Source organism: Callithrix jacchus, chromosome 12, assembly GCF_049354715.1.
Source record: "Callithrix jacchus isolate 240 chromosome 12, calJac240_pri, whole genome shotgun sequence".
Classification (NCBI taxonomy): domain Eukaryota; kingdom Metazoa; phylum Chordata; class Mammalia; order Primates; family Cebidae; genus Callithrix; species Callithrix jacchus.
In genome coordinates, this window is record NC_133513.1 from 88,610,877 (window position 1) to 88,630,657 (window position 19,781).

Sequence of the window (19,781 nt, forward strand, 5' to 3'; positions counted from 1 at the left end):
GTACATCTCTTTTCTTTACAAATTACCTAGTCTCAGGTATTTCTATATTGCAGTGCAAAAAGAGCCTAACACAGGGGACCATATATTTGAGTCATGAACAATATATAGGAGGACCAGGAAGATAAGAGAGGAAAGAACATTCTGAGCAGGATAATAGCTTGTAAAAATTCGGAGTTGTACAAGGATTATGAGTTCTGGAATTAAATTCAGTTTTTGGTGTGCAGGAAGCCTATAACAAGAAATAAGTTTAGAGAGGTAAAGAGAGTCCTTACATATTCTATGATAGGACTTTGAATTTTATTTTATGCATAAGGAGACTAGAATTCTTAAAATCTGTCAATGACATTATCAGATATCCATTTCAGAAAGATAAGGAGAATATGCACTATGGTGGAAGTGATGGGAATGGAGAGAGGAGATGAATTTGAGACGTCTTAAGGAATAGAAAAAACAGGATTTGGTAAACAGTAAGATGTGGGATGTGGGGAGGGGTCTAAGAGTACCCTGAGGTTGCTGGGTTGTGTGACCAGGTAGATGGTGGTGCCTTTATTTATTTTATTATTTTTTTGAGATGGAGTCTTGCTCTGTTGCCCAGGCTGTAGTGCAGTGGCACGATCTCAGCTCACGGCATCCTCCGCTGCCTGGGTTCAAGCGATTCCTCTGCCTCAGCCTCCTGAGTAGCTGGAACTACAGGCAGGCACCAGCACGCCCAGCTAATTTTTTTTTTGCATTTTAGTAGAGACACGGTTTCACCATGTTGGCCAGAATTTGGCCAGAATGGTCTCAATCTGACCTCGGTATCTGCCCGCCTCGGCCTCCCAAAGTGCTGGGATTACAGGTGTGAGCCACTGCACTTGGCCCCTACATTAGATAATGGCACCACCGGCTGTGTGCAGTGGCTCACACCTGTAATCCCAGAACTTTGGGAGGCCAAGGCGGCCAGTCACCTGAGGTCACGAGTTCAAGACCAGCTTGAAAAATCTGGTGAAACCCCATCTCTACTAACACAAAATTAGCCAGGCATGATGCTGCGCACTTGTAATTCCAGCTACTCAGGAGGCTGAATTGCAGTGAGCCAAGATCATGCCACTGCACTCCAGCCTGGGGCATAGAGTGAGACTCTAGCTCAAAAAAAAAAAAAAAAAAAAATGTAGGGAACTGGTACTGGATGGGAGCAGATTTGGAAGTAAAGATACAGAGTACAGTTTGGATGCTGAGTTTGAGCTGCTTGTGGGATAGTCTCTTGACACCCAGGAGGTGGGTGGAAATATGGATCTGGAGCTCATGGGAGTGGACTAGGCAGAAATGTAAAGGCATGAGAAGTTATGACCTAGGTTGAATAAGTGCAGTAGGGAGAGAAGGCAAAGGATGAAGGTCTAGGGAATACCAACATTTATGACACACAAAAGTTGACTGAAAAGGAGCCATCATACACAGAGGAGGAGGAAAATCAGACATGAGGGGGGTTCTGAAAAATAAGGAAAGATAAATTTTCAAGAAAGAAGTAAGGCCCACAATGGCTCATGCTACAGAGATCCAAGAAGATAAAACACAAAAACTGGTCTTTGCTTTAGAGGCCATTGGAAATCTTAGGGCAGTTTCATTGGAGTGGTGCGGTGAGAAATGGGAATGTAATGGACGGAGAAGTAAATAAACGAGGAGTGGAGGTGCTGAAGGGAAGGCAAAGGTAGACCATAGTCTCAAGTAGGTTGTTTGTGAAGGAACTGTTTTTTTAAATTAATTTTTTACAAATTATGATAAAGTGTACACAGTAGAAAAGTTACCATATTAAACATTTAAAATTTATTTTTATTTTTGTAAACTTGGGGTCTTGTTATGTTGCCTAGGCTGCTCTCAAACTCCAGGCCTCAAGACAGCCTACTGCTTCAGCCTCCCAAAATGCTGGGATTACAGGGTGAGCCAATGCACCTGGCCCATATTAATCATTTTTAACTGTACACTTAAGTCTTGTTAAGTACATTCACGTTGTGCAGCCAATCTCAAGAACTTTTTCGTCTTGTCACACTAAAACTCTACACTATTATACAACAGAATTTGTTTTTAAGAATGAGAATTACTTAAATATTTTACATGCATAGGGGATGAACCAGTACAATGAAAGAGGATGAAGGTGTAGGAAAAATGAAAATCCTACCATTCTAAGAACTTTATAAGACCATTTCACCATTAAAAGACAAATATCTTTACCCCTTTCTAACAGCTCCCCCCATCTTTCTGAGTGCAGTTTTAATTTTTTACTTTCTATTACAAAAAACAATAAAATTAAAAATGATAATTTTTTTTGTTGAGAAACAAGATTTATTTTTTTAAGATTAATTCTGAGGCCTTTAGAAAGATACACACAAACTCCCATCTCTTTTGTAATTATTTTTGTATGAATTGGTGGTAATATATTCTTAACCAAACTATTCTCATGATGCTGAGGAGGGTGTGAACCTGGACAACATGATTAATTTGTAGCACAGAGAATATTACCATAAAAAGCATTAAATGGGGCCGGTGCGGTGGCTCACACCTATAATCCCAGCACTTTGGGAGGCTGAGGCGGGTGGATCACGAGGTCAAGAGATCGAGACCATCCTGGTCAACATGGTGAAACCCCGTCTCTACTAAAAATACAAAAATTAGCTGGGCTTGGTGGTGCGCGCCTGTAGTCCCAGCTACTCAGGAGGCTGAGGCAGGAGAATTGCTTGAACCTAGGAGGCAGAGGTTGCAGTGAGCTGAGATCTTGCCATTGCACTCCAGTCTGGGTAAAAACAGGGAAACTCCGTCTCAAAAAATAAAAAAAAAAAGCATTAAATGTGTCAAAAGGCTCATATAATATTAGTTAGGGGTTAAAACTATGTTTCTATCACTCTATATTCAGTTTGAATGAACTTCAAATATTTATGAAGCACTAGTTATTATAATGAGATTTTACCTCTTGATTAAACCAGAAGTTGGGTAGAACAACAATTTGCTTTTTACTGCCTCTTTCTCTCCGATGAAATGTAAAGAGAATGAGTCAATTGTCAAAGTAACCTTTCATCAACAACATCTGATAGAACATGATAGAAGTGACTCTGAATTTTAATTTTATTTAAAATAGAGAACTGTGGTCAGGCCCTGTGGCTCATACCTGTAATCCTAGCACTTTGGGAGGCCAAGGCAGGCAGATCACTTGAGGCCAGGAGTTCAAGACTAGCCTGAACAACTCCATGAAACCCCATCTCTGCTAACAATACAAAAATTAGCTGGGCGTGGTGGTGCATGCCTGTAATCTCAGCTACTCGGGAGGCTGAGGCACGAGAATCTCTTGAATCCGGGAGGCGGAGGTTGCAGTGAGCCGAGATAGTACCACTGCACTCCAGCCTGGGTGACAGAGTGAGACTCTGTGTCAAAAAAAGAAGAATTGAAGAATGTAATAAAATAGGCTGAGTGTGGTGTGGCTCATGCCTGTAATCCCAACACATTGGGAGGCTGAGGTGGGTGGATCACCTGAGGTCAAGAGTTGGAGACCAGCCTGACCAACATGGTGAAACCCCGTATATACTAAAAATACAAAAATTAGCCAGGCAAGGCGGCAGGTGCCTGTAATCCCAGCTACTCAGGTGACTCAGGCAGGAGAATGGCTTGAACCCAGGAGGCGGAGGTTGCAGTGAGCGCAGATCGCATCCTTGCACTCCAGCCTGGAGACAAGATTGAAGCTCTATCTCAAAAAAAAAAAAAGAATGTAATGTAATAAAGTAGAGAACTGTTGCCACAGCACCCACCAAAGTGTGTCTCTCATCGACAGGTTTAAGTACTTGTCTGTCTGTTTCTCCTGCCTACCCCTCAGCCACTCTGGATCTTTCCTTTGATCATTCTTTTTTCTTTCTGGCTTTGATGTTTCTGGTTTCCATTCTGTAATTCACAGAATATTTTGTGGGCATGCTCTTTCCAAATTTCTCTCCAAAGCAATAGTACGTAAACCCATTATGTTGTTGAATTTTGCAAAAAATCCCATCATATCAACTAAAACCAATTTTATCGTAACAGGTTGACTATCAGACCAATATTCATTATTAGAGATGTAATCTCAACTGGCTCGAGAGGAGACATCCATTGAATCTTTCATTCAGTATAATTAGTTGTTATTTTACATGCAAAATCATATAAATATGAAGCATTTAGGAGATAAAGGAAGTCTTGAGTATATATCACGTGGCACTGCGCAAAGTAGCAGAGATGCCTAAACTAAAAGGTTATCCTTTGTCCTTATTAAAGTATGACTGAAAGTTCCCTGGAGAATACAGTTTCTACATAGAATCAAAACAGTCCCTAGGGCTCACAGATTGAATGATTTATATGGTATAACTGGCTTCAGATGCAAATTTACATGCTGGACAGGCAATGTAGAAAAAGCAAGAACTAGGAAACAGGAAAACAGACCTACGTTTCTGCTTTGCGGCAATTCATTCTTTTTTTTTTTCAGCCATTCTTGAAATATTTATGGAGAGACCATGCTGTGAGAGAAACTGTATTAGGTGCTGGGGAGCATGGTAGCAAATAAGAGAGACCATGTGTGAGCCTAAGCAAGTGGCTTAGCTTCTCCACACCTCTAACCTTGTTTAGACTCGGTGTCTGAGGTGTCTTTCAAACCTGAAATGCTAAGGTTTGCAACAGCCTTGGGGAGGGAGAAGCTGCCAAGTGGCCTTGGGACTTGAGGACTTACCTTCCTGTCAAAGGGTTAGCCCTTGTTTTGATTTCAAAATAATTGTTACACAGTTTAAAAGTAATTTGGTCGGGCTCTCATGTACATTGGAGTAATCTTGACAGTCTTGATGTGGCAATTCATGCTCATTAGACTTCAAAGGTAGGAAGTCAAAGTTGGGAAATGGTGGATGACTTTTGTCAACTCATAGCCAGGCAGCGGTTCCCAGAGAGCAGCGCCTCTGGTTCCACCCAGCCTTCCAGCCAATAATGCGGCTTCTCCCGCAGGAAACACATCACTTGGGTCACCTGTTGCTCTTTGCTCTAATGAGCCTTGAGAAAGGATTGCAGGTCATGGGACCAGATGCTTTATGGGGAGGGAAGAATTGTTCTCGCCTTTCACAGTTTTTCCAGTGTGTTTCAAGGTAACAAGTTTCTTATTTTCTAGCTTCATAACTGCAGTAAGGAAAAAGCTTTATTGCTTGCAGCCGAGATGACTTTTTCAAGGGAGAAAAAGGGAGTTCTATAACAAAGGGAGAGAGATGAAGAGGGAAGGAGTAAGGGAGAGAGGGAAGGAGGGAGAAAGAGAGAGATCTGAATATACATTGCTTCAAGGATACAAAAAATTACAACCTGGGAAAGGCTTCGAGTAACTTGAGGAAAATGAGCTGCTGGAGTCCTCAGTCAATCTGTCCTTTCTAGTCAATGAAAAAGACCCGGTTTGAAGTTCCTTCCGAAACGGGGCCGGCTAATTTAGCCCCTCCCACGAACCCAAGGGTCTGTTATATCTGTTTCCTTGAGTACCTCTCTTTCGGAGACTGACCACAGCAAGCAGAGGCTGGGGGGGAAGAAACGAAGAAAGAGGAAAACAAAAGCTGCTACTTATGGAAGATACAAAGGGTAAGACCACAATTGATTTGATCCGAATCCTTAAGAAAAAAAATAGGAGAAAACAAAGCCCAAACGAAAAGCTAGTACTTGAAAGCCAGAGGCAGAAAGCTATGAATGAATTTTCCTACCCTCTTCCTTCTGAGAGGAGGCAGAGAAAGAGCTTTGGGAAACTTTTTAGGAAGCAGAGTCCAGGGTTGCAGTCAAGGGTGGCTCTAGAGCAAGCTGGAGGGGCTCATGAATATTCATTATCAATTTGTATTCAGAGTTGGTTTTTTTAGAGGCAAATGACTTTTTCAGTCCCCTTGCAGTTTAAGAGGCAGCTGCCTCATCTACAGTCCGGACTCATCTAGCCTCGGATCTGTATCTCAGGGTGTTTGCTTGAAGATGCTGGGCTCTGTGTGTAGATTTGTTTTGTTCTCGAATTTCTTGCGTGCTTTCCTGTTTTGAAATTAGCAAAGGCTTCTTTTCTGGGAGCAAGATAGAGAAGTTAATGTGGCACGAGGTTGTCACAACAGGACCCCAGGGTATGTCTTTCAAAACGCAGAAAGTTTCTTGAGATATGTGGGGGAGTTTGTATGTGGGGGACAGAAGTGGGGGATGGGGATGGGTGGAGGAAGGAAATAGAATAACTAGTTCTATCTTAAAAGGGCAGGTCATATCTAACTACATTTCGATTTTGTCTAAAAACTACAAGAGCAGCCTGGTTTGCACAGATGGTGTGCAGTCTCTATCTTTTACCTCTTTTGGGCATTTTCTGCCAGGACAGAGAGCCAGCTGCTTGCCAGCCTGTGAGAGCCAGGAAGAATCTGTGCAGCAGTGAGGGAGTGCAGGGTTGCAAACCTTTTTCTTTATCTCTCTAACCTCTGACATTCCCACAGGCTTATACCGCATGGAACATGGAAGAAGAGCATGAGTAGCCAATTGATTTCTTAATACTTATAATAATGAGAGCTGTTCATGTTGATTAAGTCTTTATTCTGTGTTGGGAGCTGTACATATTACACATGCTACTTACTTATCATATGAACCTTATAAGTGCTATCATTGTTATTCCCATTTTCCCGATGGCAAAATTAAAGTACTGAGAGAATAACTCGACTCGAGATCTCATAGTAAGTGCTGGGTGTGGATGGAGGTAGTCTGAGGCACGGCTGGAGGGCTTTTCCACTCCCCGACACTGTTGGTCTGCTTTTTCTCATGCCCTCACATTGTGGATTTCAGGTTTGCAAATTCTGGAAGCTACTGCAGAATGATACTGATAAGATCTTAAGTCTGTGAAGGAATGTGTACTTTGCACTCAAGTTCCCATACATTTTCTTCAGTTGGCGCTCATAGCCATTCTCTATGAGAAGCAGGTATTGTTATTAGGTCTTTTATAAAAAGAAGAAACTAAGGTCAGAAGGGGTTAGATGACACTAGTCACAGCTAGTTGTCAAAACTCTGGCCTGGTAGGCTGGGCATGGTGGCTCACACCTATAATCCCAGCACTTTGGGAGGCTGAGGTGGGCAGATCTTCTGAGGTCCGGAATTCAAGACCAGCCTGGCCAACATGGTAAAACCCCGTCTCTATTAAAAATACAAAAATTAGCCGGGTGTGGTGGTGTGTGCCTGTAGTTATACCTACTTGGAAGGCTGAGGCAAGAGAATCACCTGAACCCAGGAGGGGGAGGTTGCAATGAGCTAAGATTGCACCACTGCACTCCAGCCTGGGTGCCGAGTGAGACTCTGTCTCAAAAAAAAAAAAAAAAAAGAAAGAAAGAAAAAAATATATATATGTATACATGTGAACTGGATCTGAAATCCTCTGCTTCTGGTTTTTCTTTCAACCTGCAGAGCAGGCCCAGTCATCTGAATCTGTTCCCACCCCAAGCTGGGCCTCACTGAGTTGCTTTCAGTTCCCCAAGGGAACTGCTTCTTTCCTCAGACTGCAGCTAGGTCCTTTCTTCTGTTTTAAAGGCCTGTCCTGTGTTCTCCTTCCTTAGTCTGAAGCCAAGCTGCCTGGGTTTGAATTTTAGCTCCACCATTTACTGTGTGTCTCAGTTTCCTCGTCTGTTAAATGAAGAGAATAACAATAACATCTATCTTTTTTTTTTTTTTTTTTTTTTTTTTTGAGATACCAAGTCTCGCTCTATAGCCCAGGCTGGAGTGCAGTGGCGCCATCTCTGCTCACTGCAACCTCCACCTCCCGGGTCCTGCTTCAAGCAATTCTCCTACCTCAGCCTCCCAAGTAGCTGGGATTACAGGCATGAGCTGCTATGCCCAGCTAACTTTTGTATTTTTTAGTAGAGACGGGGTTTCACCTTGTTGGCCAGTCTGGTCTTGAACTCCTGACCTCGTGATCCACCCATATCTGCCTCCCAAAGTACTGGGATTACAGGTGTGAGCCACCATGCCCGGCCAATAACATCTATCTTATAGGGTTGTGGTAAGGACTGAATGAGGGATTCGTGCAAGATTCTTAGAACAGGGCATGATGTACAGTATCACTAAATAAATATTAACACTTGTTATCACTCCTTGAAGCCTCATTTTGGGTGTGGTTCCCCCTTTTAAACCTTCTCTAATTCTTCAAGTCTAGATTTGGCCTCATATTGGATGCTTCTATAGTACCTCATCAGGTATGCCTAAGGTGGCACTCATCATACTTGTCCACACTCCTGACCCCTGCATCACCTTCTCTCCCTCCCCAATTATAATTTCTGTATTCACCTTTAGATCTGCAGTGTCTAGTGCAGTTTTATTTTTAGTGTCTAAACTTATGGCAACTTTCTCATCAGTGTGGGCAGAGTGATGGGGGAGGGGCCTCAGTCATGATAGGGTACAGGAGGCAGCCACAGAAGGTGACCATATAGTAGTCCTAGAGGGCCAGAAGCCACGCAGGAAGTGGACAGAGATGAGTACTGATTCCGGAAGAACACGTCATTCAGCAGCCAATGGTTAAGATATCAGAGTTCAGTGAACTTCTCCATGATGTCTGTGAGGTCCTCTGATGTACTTATTGTGGGTCAGCTTGGCAGCCACATTTATCAGCCCCTAGGACAGATTCTCGGATTTGGTGTCCATCTTAGAGAACATGCCAAGCTTTCCTTAGAGGGTGGTACACTCCAGGCTCTTATGCAAGTCCAAAAGGTCCTTGTCAGCCATTAGCATCTTGAGCTCCTTAATTGGAGCTCAATAAATACTTAGTAAAGGAAGCATTATTATTTTAGCTGATGCTCATTTGAGACTCAGGAGGCTGGTTTAAAAGGGGACCTTTAGGAGGCTGAGGCAGGAGAATTGCCTGAACCCAGGAGGCGGAGGTTGTGGTGAGCCAAGATCGCGCCATTGCACTCCAGCCTGAGTAACAAGAGCGAAACTCTGTCTCAAAAAAGGAAAAAAAAAAAGAAAAAGAAAAAAGGGGACCTTTGAGTTTGCAGTAGGGCTCCCCTCTGGTACGTGTAGATCTTTTGCACAGTCTGTAAAGACGCCCCTCTATGTGGATACACTGAAAAACAAAATGCATCCCCCGGGTGGATGGTTTTCAGAGCTAATGTAACCCCGTGCCAGGACATCCTGTTTGGCAAGTAAAGCCGTGCTGAACTTCAGCCCCCACTCCCCACTTGGCCAAGGACCAAACTGTAGATTTCAGATGCCTCATATCCAACTTTGCTTTCTCTGAACAGAACATCTGGTTCCATAAATAGTGTCTCTCCAGCCCTGCTTTATAGCAATCTTGCTATTTGAGACAATGTACTCTGGTAATGAAAGAAAAACAAACAATACAGAAGTTGACCCTGGGTAAAATCATAAAATATGTTATGTTGTTTCCCAGCATCCTCCCTTTCCTCTTCCTGGCATAACTTCAAACCAGTTTGACAAATATTATTGTGTGTCTACCATTTGTAAGTCCCCACGCCACAGATCCTTGGATAAACAGTTTGCTCACGGTCTACTGGGAAAGCCAGACTCTGGGAAGAGCTAATAATAATAGCTAACATTGATTATTTATTATGTGCCAAACATTGTAATGCTTTATGTGTGTTGTCTCATGTAATCTTTACAAAAACTTTATATTGGTTTCTGCATCTTCCACCTGTGGGAAGAAGGTCATTTGGTCAAGGTCATACAGCTAGTAATAGACAGAGGGGAAATTTTGACTGATGTGGTTAGGCTACAAAGTCTGAGAACCTAGTGGATAAGTTCTGCCTCCCGAAGAGCTGTAATAGAAGTCTAAACAAAGTGCCATGACACAGTGATACATGCCTGTAATTCCAGCTACTTAGGAGGTTGAGGCAGGAAGATCACTTGGGCCCAGGAGTTCGAGGATGTAATGTATTCATGGGTATATTTGCACCTATGAATAACTACTGCACCCTAGCCTGGGCCATGTAATGAGACTTTGTCTCTAATATAAAAATACTAAAAATAAAAATAAAGAATACAGGAGAAAGTGCCATGAGAAGCAGAATAGGGAGGGATGGCTTCTGAAGAAACTTCTCAAAGGATGGGACACATCAGTTGGATCTGGTGCCCATGGCAAGCCCCTTCACCCTCCCAGCAGTGCTTAAGGATCTTTTCTCTCTTTTACCTTAACTACAGTGTAGATTTAAGAGTAAAAAGCCGGGCTGGGCGCAGTGGCTCACGCCTGTAATCCCAGCACTTTGGGAGGCTGAGACGGGTGGATCACGAGGTCAGGAGATTGAGACCATCCTGGCCAACATGGTGAAACCTCATCTCTACTAAATATACAAAAATTAGCCGAGTGTGGTGGCGTGTGCCTGTAGTCCCAAATAATTAGGAGGCTGAGGCAGGAGAACTGCTTGGACCCGGGAGGTGGAGGTTGCAGTGAGCCGCGATCATGGCACTGCACTCCAGCCTGGTGACAAAGGGAGACTCTGTCTCAAAAAAAAAAAGAGTAAAAAGCCCCCTTTTGTCCTCAGGCTCTGAACAGTTGACCTATTTAAATGTCCATCTTAGAGATTTGAAGGCAGAAGTAGTTTATCCTTCTCTAAGTGTCATGTAATCAAATAAACCTTTACAAAGCAATCAGCTGCACATTAATGATTTCCTTAATTATGATTGCACTGCATGGTAATAAGGTACATCTGGTAAATAGTTTTTATAAATCATTGTGATTGGTATTGCCTTTACTTGGTCAAATTACATTTTAAGAGTGCTTTCTCCCTTGTGTTTTCTTTGTGATTGTGTCTCTGCTCTTTATAACTGGTAATGGTGCTCAAGGCAGAAGTGTTTAATACCACCCACTACTGTCTAGACATGCTGGGCTTCATCTGTGTAGAGTAAAGGTGAAGCCTGGAGTAAATTACATGGAGTCAATTCTCTTAAGTACTTCGGTGGAAGACCAAAATCAAAGGCAGCCCCTGTGGCAAAGAATCACTAAACGTCTTGATGGTTTGGTGGAAGTGTGGAAGAGTGGAGTCACTTGTTTGTCTTGGTTATTTTGGTGTTTGTGTGTGTTCTGAGGTAGTGCTTCTCAAACTTTAACATGGGTGTGTATCACTAGAGAACTTGTTAAAATGCAGGTTCTGGTCCAATAGCCCTGGAGTAGGGCCTGAGATTCTACAGTTCTAACAAGTTCCCAGGTGATGATAATGCTGCCCCTCCATAGGCCACACTTTGACTAGCAGTGTGACAGAGTCATTGGATGCCTTAGTCTCAGGGCTTATTTTGATACTGAATGATCAAGGTCTTCCCACCCTCGACCCCCTTGCCAATCTTCCACTTCTGGTCACTGATCAACTGTCACTGGGGGTGATCGGAAGCCAAATTCATTTATTCATTCAGCAAATATATGCCTTAGAACAAAAAATTGAGGCTCCCAATTTGCCAAATCCTAGAAACCAGAATATTCAGCACACACAAAGTACTGTTACACAAAATGGCCTTGTGTCAGATTTCCTACACATCTCCACCTTTTCTCTGCGGCTCCAAGCTTCCATAAACTTCCCTTGTTCTCTGCCTTCAACTTGAGAAGTACTGGAGCAGTATGTGTGTCTGCCTGCAGAACCTTGTGCTGGGTGTTGGATCCCAAGGAGCTAGAGTAGCAGGGACTCAGGGCTCTGAGACTGGGAACAGTGTGCCTGAGGCATTGTCTTCCTTCTGCAGAAGAAAGGTGGGAATAATTCTAGGAGCAAAGCAAGGAAAATGGATGCAGAGAGAACTGATAGAATGTCTTTAGGTTTGGAAACTTGAGGGGGTTGTGAAGAGAAAATAAATTGTTGGAGAAAAGAATCCAGAGTAGAGGTTGTCTAACATGTATGCAACATACAGTTTTTGTTAGAATATGAAAGTGACTTTAGAGACCCACAATGGCAGTACATGCCCCTACACAAAGAGTTGTTTCCTTATATAACCATTACTTGATTAAAAAAAAAAGAAGAAGCAAAAAAAAAAAAAAAACCCAAAAACCAAAAATGAAGTGTTTCCAGGAAGGAAGTAAAGCATTGCTTTATGCCGGTGTGGATATAAGTAACACAGCATTTGCCCGTTAAATAAAACAGGATACTACAGATTACAGTACGGAAGAAAAACAATCATAATATTTTGGTGCTGTTCCCTGGCGGTACTTTTTTACTATGCCTGGGTTGTTTCTCTCATTTGGCATTCACTTGAGTAGGACCTTGAAAAATTATGAGATGGCACCATGATCATTAGGCTCTGTATACAGTTTTAAAGCCTGGCTTTTACTGTGGCAGTGAAGCACTAGTATTTTCCATTTTATAGCGTGGTCTTGGTTAGCATAATTTTTATAGTCACATAGTTTATTTAACAATTCTCCTGTGATTGAACATTGAGGTTGTTTCCATTTCCAGTAAATGTCTTCATGCAGGAAGTTTTTTCCATATGTAGGATTACATCCAGACATATGGAAGGGATATCCTGTCCCTTCTGTATGCAATCCTACATACGGAAAAAACTTACATAGGCTAGGATCCCAGAAATATAATTACTGGACTGAAACTTGTTAATGTTTTTTAAAGTTCTTGATTACTGTTGCCAGGTCACATTCCCAAAGGGTGGGCCCTTCAGGCTGTTAGAAGCAGTTCCTGTTTGGCAGCATCCCTGACAGCTTTGGTGTTTTTGTTTTTAAATAATCTTATTCATTTTTAGATTGTTTTAGTATTTGTTTAATTACAGTAAACTTGACATTTTTCACATGATACACTTCCTTTGTATACTTTTGATATCGCTTTCCTATTTATTATAATACTTATTTGGATTTGACATTTTAAATTATGTGAGTGCTTTATCATATAAAGTATTCAAGTGTTCCTGCCATACTTATAATAGTTTTTCTGTATTTATTTATTTATGTTCTGACAGGGTTTCACTATGTTGCCCAGGCTCCTGGACTCAAGCAATCTGCCTGCCTAGGCCTCCCAAAATGCTGGGATTACAGGTGTGAGCCACCGCACCTGGCCTGTGATAGTTTTTCTGAATCTGTTCTTACTGTGAATAGACTCAACACAGTTTTATATGTGGTGTCATATTTTTCTAAATAGTTTGAATCACATTTTATTCCCTCTGTCCCAGGATATTATTTTTAAAAGATTCTAAATGATTTTTATTTTTGTTTAGCCATTATAATTAATTTTTCATTTTTTCCATGATGATTAGATATGGCTTTCTAATTTCTGAGGTTTCCTTGTAACTAAGTGTATGGTGGGTTTGTATAAATCTGTGAACACTTATGAAGAAGCTGTATTGTTTTTAGGATATAAAATTGGATATTTATTCATCAATCCAATCTTTTCAATTATATGGTAATATATCTCCAACCATAATATTCTCCTATGGGTAGAGAGGAGCTTAGTCCTACCAACACCTTGATTTCAGTCCAGTGAAACTGATTTCAGGCTTCAGACTTTCAGAACTATAAGAGAATAAATGTGTGTTGTTTTAAACCACTGAGTTTTTTATGGTAATTTGTTACAGCAGCCATAGGAAACGAATATGGTAAGTGTTTAATGAAAGGAAGTGCTGGTGGCTTTAGTTAGTTAACACACAGGTTTACAGTGGGCATTGGTTCACACACTGTTCTAATCACCTTACAGATGTTAATTCGATTCTCCAGCAATCCTAGGAGGTTGGTATTATTTACTGTTAAGTGACTCATCTAAAGTCTCTCAACTGGTAAGTGTTGGAGTAGAGATTCAAATCCATAGTTGTTCTTATTATGTGGGGATATAATTCACATATAATTCACATATGATACAATTCACTCACTTAAAGTCTACAAATCAGTGGTTTTTAGTGTATTCACAGAATTGCCTACCACCACAATTAGTTTTGCAACATTTTACCACCCTGAAAAGAAACTTCATATCTATGAATGGTCACTCCCCATTTCCTCTCTACATGGCCCCCACCCTTCTGAGTCCTAGGCAAACACCAATCTACTGTCTGTCTTCACAATTTTGCCTATTCTGGACATTCATTTTATAGCATATATCCCATTGAATGCAAGCATCACATTTTATTCATCAGTTGATGAATGTTTGGATTGTTTTTACTTTTTGACATTATGAATAATGCTGCTGTGAGCATCCATGGACAAGTTTTGATGCGGACTTATGTTTTTAATTTCTCTTGATTATATACCTAGGAGCAAAATTGCTGAGTCACTTGTATGTCTATGTTTAACCATTTGAGGAACTGCCAGACTATTTTCCAAAGTGGCTGCACCATTTTATATTTCCACCAGCAATATATGGTGATTCCAATTTCTCCACATCCTTGCCAACACTTGTTATTATTTATCTTTGATTATAGCCTCCCTAATGAGTGTGCAGTAGTATCTCACTGAGATTTTGATTTGTATTTCCTTGATGGCTGATGGTTTTGAAAATGTATGTGTTTAGTGGGCATTTGTAGATCTTTTTTGGAAAAATGTCTGTTCATATCCTTTGCTTTTTTTTTTTTTTTGAGATGGAGTTTTGCTCTTGTTGCCCAGGCTGGAGTGCAATGGTGTGATCTCAGCTCACTGCAACCTCCGCCTCCCGAATTCAAGCAATTGCCCTGCTTCAGCCTCCTGAGTAGCTGGGATTATAGGCGCATGCCACCACGCCTGGCTAATTTTGTATTTTTAATAGAAACAGGGTTTCACCATGTTGGCCAGACTACTTTCAAACTCCCAACTTCACGTGATCCCCCCTCCTTGCCTCCCAAAGTGCTGGGATTACAGGTGTAAGCCACCACGCCTGGCCCCGTTGCCCATTTTTGAAATTGGTTCACCTTTGTATAATTGAGTTATAGTGATTCCTTATATATTCCCTTTTCAGGTAGATGATTTCCAAAAATTTTCTCCCATTCCGTGGGTTGTCTTTTCACTTTCTTGATAGTGTTGTTTGCAGCACAAAAGTTTTAAATTTTGATGATACTCAATCTATATTTTCTTTGGTTCTTATGCTTTTGTTGTCCTATCTAAAAAGCCATTGCCTAATCCAAAGTCATGAGGTTGTACATCTATATTTTCTTCAAAGAATGACAGTTTTAGCCCTTGCACTTAGGTTTTTGATCCACTTTGAGTTAATTTTTGTATAGGTTATGAGGTAGGGGCCAAACTTCATGATTTTGTGTGTGAATATCTAGTTGTTCCAGCACAATTTGTTGAAAAGATTATTCTTTTCTCCAGTTAATTGTTTTTGGCACCTTGTTGAAAGTCAATTTCCCATAAGTGTGAGGGTTTTTTTCTAGACTCTTAGTTATATTCCATTTTTCTATATATGTAGCTAGCCAGTTCCACATTTTTTGATTACTACAGTTTTATAGTAAGTTTTGAAATCGGGCATTGTGAGTCTTCCAATTTCATTTTATGTTTTAAAATATTGTTTTGGGTATTATGGGACCCATGAATTTCCACATGAATTTTAAGATCGGCTTGTCCACTTTTGCAAGAAAGCCAGCTGAGATTTTAATAAAGATTGCATCAACTATGTAAATCTATTTGGAGAATACTGCCATCTTAAAAATATTAAATATTCCAATCCATGAACATGTGATGTCTTTCTATGTATGTAGGTCTTATTTAATTTCCTTAAGTAATATTTGTAGTTTTCAAAGTATAATTTTATACTTCTTCTATTAAATTTATTCCTAAGTATGATTTTCTTTTTGATGCTATTATAAATGTAATTGTTTAAAAATTTCATTTTTGGTTTGTTATCATAGATTTGCTTTTTTGTTGTATTAATTTTTTTATTTTGAGAATAAAAAATTACAAATTCAAAAATTCAAAATTACAGAAAAGTTATAAGAACACTTTAAAGAACACTTCACAAATATTCACCAACTTTAAAAATTCTGCCACATCTGCTTTATCATTCTGTATTCCCTTTCTCTCCCTCCCCACACTACAGTCACATATAGCATTTTTTCTGAACCATTTGAGAGTAAGTTGTATAATTATATTCCTTTACCCCTAAATATTTCAGTATGTATTTCCTAAGAAGAAGAAAGATATTCTCTTATATAACCACAGTACAGTAATATAACTCAGGAAATCTGACACTGATAGAATACTTTTAACTATAGTCCGTAATCAAATTTTGGTCAAACAATTGTTATCATAGATTTACCTTTAACCTTAATTACCCTCAACACTATATTTCTCATAAGTTCTTAGATTCTTTAACAGTGCTTCAAATAATAACGACTTTATGCTCTTTCAATTAAGACACATTTAATTCAATGCAATTATCTGTTGTCCATTTACCTCTACTCATATTTTGTATGGTTTTTGCAGTTCATATTTTGATAAAATATTGAAATAACTCCTTTTTATCTGCTTTTTTAGTCTTAAATTCTGTTCCCCTTCTCTCTCATTTGGTTGACATATCTTTCTAAACCCATTTTGATTCTCTGGTTTCTTTTTTTTCTTTATCTCTTATTCATTGTTTTAATAGAGGTGTTTAAATAATTCACATTTATTTTATCTGCCTTTTTTTGTTTTATTCTCTTTAGTGTTTAAAGTTTTTTTCTGTTATGCTTTTTGCTATACAGACTCTGGACTTTGTTTTATATTTCCACAAAGCTGTGGCTAACAGACATCTTATTTTTAATTGTATTTGTAGCCATCTTTATTTATTTATTTATTTTTGAGACAGGGTCATGCTCTGCCATTCAGGCTGGAGTGCAGCAGCATAATCATAGCTCACTGCAACCTTGAACTCCTGGGCTCAGGCAATCCTCCTGCCTCAGCCTTCCAAGTAGCTAGGACTACAGGTGTGTACCACCATACCCAGCTGATTTTTTATTTTTTGTAGAGACAGGGTCTTGTTATGTTGTCCAGATTGTGGAAATAAAAGCATTCCTGAGCTTAAATTTATCTTAATATCAAAGTGAAATTAGTAATTTTTGACCTCATTATGAGAGGATTAAGAGCTTTTGTGTCCCTGTGTCCTCCTCCTTTTTCTTATTTATTTTATTTGATATTATGAATTCAAATAATAAAAATTGTGTAGTCATTAATTTAACAAGATTTTTTTTCTCTTTATTTGGATATTAAGAATCAAACTCATTCCTCCATGAATTTAATGAATTTTAATCTAGTTCTTATCTCACTATGCCTTTTCCCATTCTTGGGTCCTTAATCTTGATTCCTTTCATAATGATATAGTAAACATATTAATTTCCTAGAAAGGCTATCAGTGTATAAAACAGAGACAACTTGTCTTAAATATAGCAATCTCTCCCCCTCAAGTCATTGGAAATAATCCTCCATTGTCTTGAGAAATTTGATGCTGTAAAGAAGTTGTTATAGTTTGAATATGTCCCCCCAGAAGCATATGCCCAAAACTTAATCCCCAATATAACAGTGTTGAGAGGCAAGACCTATTGGAAGGTGTTGAGGTCATGAGGGCTCCACCTTCATGAATGGACCAATGCCAATAAGAAGAGGACTTGAGGCTATGAGTTTGATCTCTTGCTCTTATGCTCTCTTGCCCTTTGCTTTCTGCAATGGGATGACACAGCAAGAAGGCCCTCACAAGATGCTGGCCCCTTAATCCAGAACTTCCCAGCCTCCAGAACTGTGAGCCAAATGAACTTCTATTGTTTATAAATGACTCAGTCTGTTGTAGCAGCACAAAACAGACTCAGAAGTTGAGAACAACTATTTTGTAATGGGGTTTTTGTTCCCCATTTCTGAAATTTACAACTTTCACAATAAGATAACTGGATATAGACTTCCTTTCAAAAATTTTTGCCTGGAACATGTAAACCCTCTTGATTTCCAAATTTAGGACTTATTTAGGAGCAAGAAAGATTTCTTCTGTCATAACTTTGATTAATGCTTCTGCTTTTTTTCTTTTCTTCTTCAGGGACATATTATTTTAATCTCTTATCTCTAAACTGCTTGCCTGCCTGCCTGCCTTTCCTTCCTTCCCTTCTTTCTTCCTTCCCTTCTTTTTCTTTCCTCCTTCCTTCCTTCCTTTCTTTCTTTCTCCTTTTATTCCTTTCATTTTCTTCATTTAGTTTTCATTGCATTCTGAAACTATTTTCCTAAGAATTTCCTCTATTTCTCTGATTCAATTTTCCTTAACTATCTCCAGTATAAACTTTCATTTAGCTACAATGTTTTTGGCTTCCATGAAATCTTTTATTTTAGCTTATTTTTTTCTCATGGCAACATTTTCCTGTGTAGAGTTAAGATTCCCATCTTGTTCCCGCTTCATATCTATTTTAAAGGCAAGCTTTTCCTTCACTGTTCTTTCATTTTCTTGCAAAATTTATTTAATCCAAGGCCTTATCCTTGAAAGAAAAGATATTTCTTTTGTATGTGTATATAGATGAATGCGTTTTTCACCTTATCCTAAAAAGTATTTAAGGATGCAGTAGGGGAGAGTCATCCCAGTCTCATGTTAGATAGGGATGGAATGCATAGTCTGCTCATGGCTCCCTCAGGTTCTGTTGAGATCTTGGAAAAATGCAGTCACCAAATGCTAGATACCTATCTAAGTATGAGAAGACATCTAAATCCTCTAGGCAGAAAAGTTCACTCAGATCCAGGAAAGAAGGGAGAAGTCTTCTGGCCATATACAGTAGTCATGTTCCAGAGGATAGAGTGAGTAGGGCTGTCAGAGTTCTGTCAATATGGGTGTCCAGAGGCATAAAGGCATTCAGGAAGGAGCCTTTGCTCCTTCCCCACTGAGAGCGAACCTCCGTTGATTTAGGAAGTAAGCTCCTGTTCCACTGCTTAGCACTTTTCCTGAGACTTTGTTGGATATAATTTCTAAGATCTCTTTAGACTTGTGATAGACATACGGCTGCTAATGTGGCTGTTTCTGTGAAGAACATTTCAGGCAAAGGAACTAACATGTGCAAAGTCCTGAGGAGTAATTAGGTGTTTAAGGAAGAACAAGGAATCCAGTATGGTTGGAGTAAAGAAAGCAAGGAGGTGAGAGCTCAGAGATAGGTTTCTCCTAAACAGAATGCCTAGGGTCTTGCAGGCCACTGTATAGCCTTTGGCTTTTACTTATAGAGCAATGGGAACCATTGTGGGTGTTGAGCACCGGAGTGACTTTATCCAATTCACGTTTTAAGAGGATCACTCTGGCTGCGTTGTAGAGAATAGATATAAAGGAATATGAGCAGAAGAAGAGAGACCAGTTGGAAGACTACTGCAGTAATACAGAGAAAAGATGATGGTGTCCATTTCTAGGTAACAGCAGTGGAAGTGATGAAAGGTGATTGGATTTTTGGTCTAATAGAGCCAATAAAATCTCCTAGTTGGATTTGGATGTGAAATAAGAGAGAAGGAAACTTGACTCCAAGGTTCTGGGCCTTCCAAGAAACTAGAAGGATGGTGTTGCCTTGAGATTAGAAGATTAAGAGGAATAGGTTTGAGTGGGAAGATCACGATCTCAATTTTGGGTGTTAATTTTCAGATGCCTATTTGCCATGGGGCTTTCAAATACAGCAGACAGATATACAAATTTGGAGTTTGGGGAAGAAGACTGGACTGGAAATATAAATTTAGGTCATCAGGTAGTGTTTAAAAGGAGTGAGACACGATTTAAATGCAATGAGACTGGGTAAGTGAGGTAGCTAGAAAACAACAACAAAAGCAACAGCAACAACAATGCTCTAAGGACTGAGCTGGATGCTCCAACTTTAAAGGTTGGGGACAGGAGGAGAAACCATCCAAGAAGAGAGAGAGTGTGTGTGAGTGTGAGTGAGTGTGTATTGGAGTGGGGAAA

The 19,781-nt window shown here is 40.0% G+C and overlaps 1 protein-coding gene across 7 annotated transcripts in view; it reads left to right on the forward strand.

Moving 5' to 3' along the window:
- Positions 1 to 19,781, forward strand: part of ENTPD1 (ectonucleoside triphosphate diphosphohydrolase 1) — a 171,115-nt gene that overhangs the window by 52,380 nt on the left and 98,954 nt on the right. For 3 of the 7 annotated variants that reach the window (XR_013525026.1, XM_078346163.1, XM_035268599.3), the window contains exon 1: positions 5,029 to 5,117. The exons of 1 other annotated variant lie outside the window; for it this stretch is intronic. Coding sequence is in view for 2 of the 6 variants with exons in the window: in XM_035268599.3 (XP_035124490.1) it covers positions 5,057 to 5,117 (61 nt within the window). In the remaining 4 variants the exon portion in view is untranslated. Of the gene's footprint in view, positions 1 to 5,028; positions 5,118 to 5,505; positions 5,593 to 19,781 lie in introns of those variants that run through there. 3 more of the 7 variants (XR_004732083.3, XM_078346162.1, XM_035268601.3) reach the window with 1 other exon arrangement.